The sequence below is a fragment of the Dermacentor variabilis genome, unplaced genomic scaffold (genome assembly GCF_050947875.1).
Source record: "Dermacentor variabilis isolate Ectoservices unplaced genomic scaffold, ASM5094787v1 scaffold_18, whole genome shotgun sequence".
NCBI lineage: Eukaryota > Metazoa > Arthropoda > Arachnida > Ixodida > Ixodidae > Dermacentor > Dermacentor variabilis.
This window is the reverse complement of record NW_027460346.1, coordinates 3,785,164-3,790,058: the sequence shown is the minus strand read 5'-3', so window position 1 is coordinate 3,790,058 and position 4,895 is coordinate 3,785,164. Positions and strand designations below refer to the sequence as shown.

The 4,895-nt window shown below is 50.7% G+C and overlaps 1 protein-coding gene across 1 annotated transcript; it reads right to left on the bottom strand.

The window, feature by feature from the left end:
* Positions 1-288: 288 nt before the first annotated feature.
* On the bottom strand, positions 289-4,435 carry LOC142568334 (uncharacterized). The gene is made up of 2 exons (XM_075678340.1): positions 4,361-4,435; positions 289-979 (listed from the first exon to the last, which is right to left on the bottom strand). The coding sequence occupies exons 1-2, from the start codon at positions 4,375-4,377 to the stop codon at positions 289-291; spliced, it is 708 nt and encodes a 235-aa protein (XP_075534455.1). The 5' UTR covers positions 4,378-4,435.
* Between the last annotated feature and the right edge of the window lie 460 nt (positions 4,436-4,895).

The following is a 4,895-nucleotide window of genomic DNA, read 5'->3' as shown; positions in this document are numbered from 1 at the left end:
ATGCAAACTGAAGGGCATGCAGCCACCCAAAGTGCGCTGCGCATCTAAAAAGAAAAGCAAAACAGGCTGTCTTACCTAGAGAAAAAAACAGCCTTCTCATATCCTTGGTGTATTAGAGAGGTTATTGGTGCTGTCTCCTATAACGCATGTGGCTCCTACCTACTATGTGGGACTGTCCAAGTCTTGTCCTGTCTTCCAAGCACTGGCGCATAGCCACTACTCGGGAGTGGCCAAGAATCGGGCGGTTTCCAGTACATGTAAAATTAAAAGAAAACTGAGATGTGTCTTTCACGGCCCTTCATGCGCGCAAGGAGCCGGTGCACTGCTCCCGGGATTCTGGCGGAACACAACTTGCCGGTAATGAGTAGCGGTGAACGCATGGTGAGGCCCCGCAGCTAGGATGTCGTCCATGTCTTCTTCCGCAGGGCGGTCCAGGTCTATGTAGGCCTTTCTTCGACGGGCGAATCCTTGGCGCCCGTTTCTGCGTCCTCCGTTTCCTGCCCTGCTTCCGCCCCTAAACACTGCTCGCCTCCTTCCCGACGGGGCCCCCACCGCTGGCGCTCTTGGCTCTTCGTCGGCGTCGTGATCGGCGCGCTCTCGGTGGTCGCTGAGCTGTGAGCGGAGATCGCCGCCGGAGCGCGATCGCCGGCGCTTGGACTTCCGTCGTCGGTGGCACCTGATGAGATTTAACTTATCCCGCAGGTCCGGATGCCCGGGACGATCTGCGTCAGCTCTCCTCGCCCGGTGCTCGGGCGAGGGCGAAGCAGTGCCGCTGCTGCCATCCCCCTGAAGCTGAGCCGTGGGCTCGGGCTGTGACGGTGCGTCAAGCGGGCGCGCCGCACCCGCTGCGCTTAGCGAAGGCGGCTGTGGAAGCTGGGCTGCGGGTTTCGCTGAACACGCGGGGGACTTAACTTCACCGAGAAAGTCATCGTCATCACTTCCGATCTCAAGATCGAGGACGTCTCCTGGCTTGGACGAGCTTCATGCGAACGAAAAAAGGAAGATACCAACTATTAGAATACGCTGATAACGTGTTTCTTTCGCTAACTAGAGGAGTCAGAGTTGTTATCGTGCGAAATAGCGACGCCAATGACATTGTCAGAACAGGCCTACGTGCATGAAATATGCCTGAATTATATGACGTTACTGTTAAAAGTGTAGTTATACTAATAGCCAGGGCACAGGCAATACTTGGGAAACACCGTCGCGAGAAGCGATCTGACAACATGCGTGTTCGCATGCAAAATACATTTCTTAAGAGGTACTTCGGTATCTCTTCATTGCTACCGTAATTCAAGCGTACTAAATAAACGTAAGTATATAAAAAAATAACTACGCGAAAAATTTCTCCGCCTACTGAGCCCACGTAAAGAAATGACTGAAATTTCCCCTATTTTAAATTCTATCCTGGCTTTAGAACTCACGTGTTGGCGCCGCCTTATAAAAACACTCTGTAGCTATTGTTCAGGTAAAATTTCATAAGTAGGCAAGCAGCTCTCGGTAGAAGGCACTGGAGTAGAGGTATCTTCGCAGTGAAACTTGATATTGAAATCGCTGAGAGCCGTTAATAACTATATGTCTCCTTCGGTCGAGCAGCGGCATTGTCACAAGTTCGCGGTTCCTGAGGGCAAATTCTGATTTGAGGCCCGTTTGTTGATACTGGAGAGCCATGAACTAAAATATACTTGATATTTTGTGCTATGCAGGTAAGAGGCTGAAAATGTATCGGTGCTTACATATTCGGGCAGCCTCACCCAAGAGCCCAGGTCTACCCTGGGACAAGGCGAATATCTTCAGTGAGCACGGACCGAATAATACGACAATACCCGTCGCGCCTTATATCGGGGCATGGGTGCATGCAAGCACCCTGCTCCGATATCGACTTTAGAAAAGATAGTTATATAATCTAAGATAACCCTTATAACTATCTTTACATGCAATAAACCAAGATCAGGGGTCGTGTGTCATTCGGGTATCCATGCCCCTAGTTTAGGTTGAAAGCAATGTGCCTTCGTATTGGCCTCGGTTTGAGAACACTAATCACAGCACGCAAGCACCCATTCGCCTGCGTTTTGTTCAGTTCAAAGGATTTAAAGCATGGCACACACGCACACGCACGCACACGCACATACACGCGCGCACACACACACACACTCATACATACAAACACACACGCATACGCATACACAAACAAACACATGTATACGCACACACGCTCAGACACACGCACGCACATGCACACACGCATACACAAGCACACAAACACACACGCATACACGCACGCGCTCACAGGCACGGACATGCACACACACGCATACACACAGGCAGATACGCGCGTGCACACATGCACACACACGCGCACGAAAACACGCGCGCACATACGCACCCACGCGCACGCACACGCGTACACATGCGCGCACATGCGCACATACGCATACAATCACGTCCGCACATACATACACATGCGTGCACAACGCACGCACATGCACACACACGCACACGCACAGGCAGATACCACGCGCACACGCACGCACGCAGAAACGCGCGCACATGCGCACGCACATGCACATACTTACATACACACACGCACACACACATACATACACACGCGCACGCACACACAGATGCACATACGCACGCGCACACACGCACGCGCACACACACACGCACACACATACACACGCACAGACACACACGCGCGCGCACACACACACGCTGTGGGGATGCGCGACTCTCGCGCGTCCCCTGATGTTTTTCCCGCATAGCGCGCCTCCTGTAGTGCGGCTTCGCCGCGTGGCCTGCGTGATACCCGCGGCGGTCGATGTGGTTGGGGCGCAGTGCGAGAGATGGCGCGAGTGTTGCGCTGCTAACGCCGCCGACAGGCGAGGTTACTTGGGCGCCGAAAGGAAGGCGCTTGCGCTCTTGGGGGTTCGAGACAGCAAGCAGCACGGACGTGCCGTGCCGCGCGTGCAGCGACCCATGCTTCTGCGAGACCGTCTCGCGTGGCTACCTTAGACACCGTTCGCGTGACGGTACGCGCGAACGACCAGGCGTTGGGATCCAGCATGGGGCGAACATATTCGCTCGTTTTCCGGTCGCGGTGAGTCGGACTTCTAGATTTGTCGCGCGCCCATGGGCATGTTTTGTGGATAGCAACTCGGCTAGCAGGCATTGATCTATGAAAGGTGCAATAAATGCCCTTATGACTGTTTGCACTACTGTGTTGTCGTTCCTTTGTCCCAAGAGCACGGTGTGAGAGACTCCACAACGCATACACACACGTGCACACACACACACGCACACGCATGCACACAGATACACACATGCGCACGCACACAGGGACGCGAACACGCAGGCACATGCACACACGCATACACGCACACACGAACACACATGCACATACACCCACACACGCGCACACACGCGCATGAGTATGAAATATGGCTGCACGCATAAAGTCAACATCTTACTATACACTGTGCCCAAAATTGTTAGATAGTATCACATGAGCTTCATTTTTGCACTTCAGGCAAGTGTCACGTGCCTCACTTGACGTCGCTACCCAAAATAACGCTGAACATACAGCAGCAAGCCACCATCAGAGCAAGCGGGAGTGCGTGCAAGTCGTGCTCGTGAGGCTGTAAGACTGTCAATGGTAAGCGATATTGTTAAGTCCTTAATGAGCCCGTGGGGGTACCAGTGATGAAAAGAGTTGAGGGCATGCACTATTTACTCTAGCGTGATTCTCGACCCCATGATTATTGTATCGTTGCGAGGGAAATCTTGTATAGTGAATTGTGATAAGATGGGTGGGAAGCAAGGGGCCGACAAAATTGCAAGCTGTTTCCCTGATCTAACAAGCTGCGAATATTGATGGTTAGGATCTTTGAGGTGAAATGTTCATTCTTGGAAATTGCGAGGCATCGAAATGTCGAAAACAACCGTTGAGATAGACTTGTATCCACGACAATGCAGTGTCCACGTACCAGAAGTATATGCCGAAATTTTGAAAGCGTCGCGAATTATGCTGTTTTTCAAGCGTTGAGCAGTTCGAGAGAAATATTTTGATATTGTACTTTAAATCTTTAGTCTGAATTATTACCTCTCCAGCGGTATCATATCCGTAATACAACGTTGTCATGTGATTATACATATGTCTATTGAAACACATGAGCGTATGTTTGACTCGCCCTATAACCTGTATCTATAACATGAATGCGGGAGTTCTGGGAGAAACATGACGTTAAATGGTGATAGCGGTACACCTGAGAACTCGAAAAGCAAGCAGAAAATTGAAAACGGTAACCGCGTGCGAATTAGCCGCTGGTCCAGTCATAGGAAATGGTCATGCACGACTTACCTCGCACGATGGCTCATTGGAATCGAACTGAGGCTTGGCCCTAACCGTGCAAAGTGGTTCGCTTCTTCGCTCTTTGACGTGGCATCAGTTTCTTCTTCCTCTGCTCTCTACTTCCAAAATTATTGGTGGGAGCGTGCTGTCGGCGTTTATTATTATACTTACCATGGGATTCAATATTAAAAAAAACATAAAGAGCCAGAGAGAGGCCAGCAACTTACATTAGAATGACGTTACGCACGCGTGCCTCAAAGCAGGACTGAATCGGCACACGAAAGAAAGACAGAGGCAACACAAAGACGACGAAGGGGAAAAATGGAAGGCGGCAAATTGAAATCCGACATGTTGGCTCGCTGCGAACGTCACTTGGCCAGGTTTTGGGGTTGGGGGGGGGGGATTAGGCTTTTCTAGTCTTATTTGTTATTTATTTATTTTCAATACTGCCACACTCAGCTGAGATCGTAGCAGAAGGGCATTACAAAAGGTATAATCATGTTTTAAAGAAAAAAGAATCGACATTATGTAAACATGTGCGCTG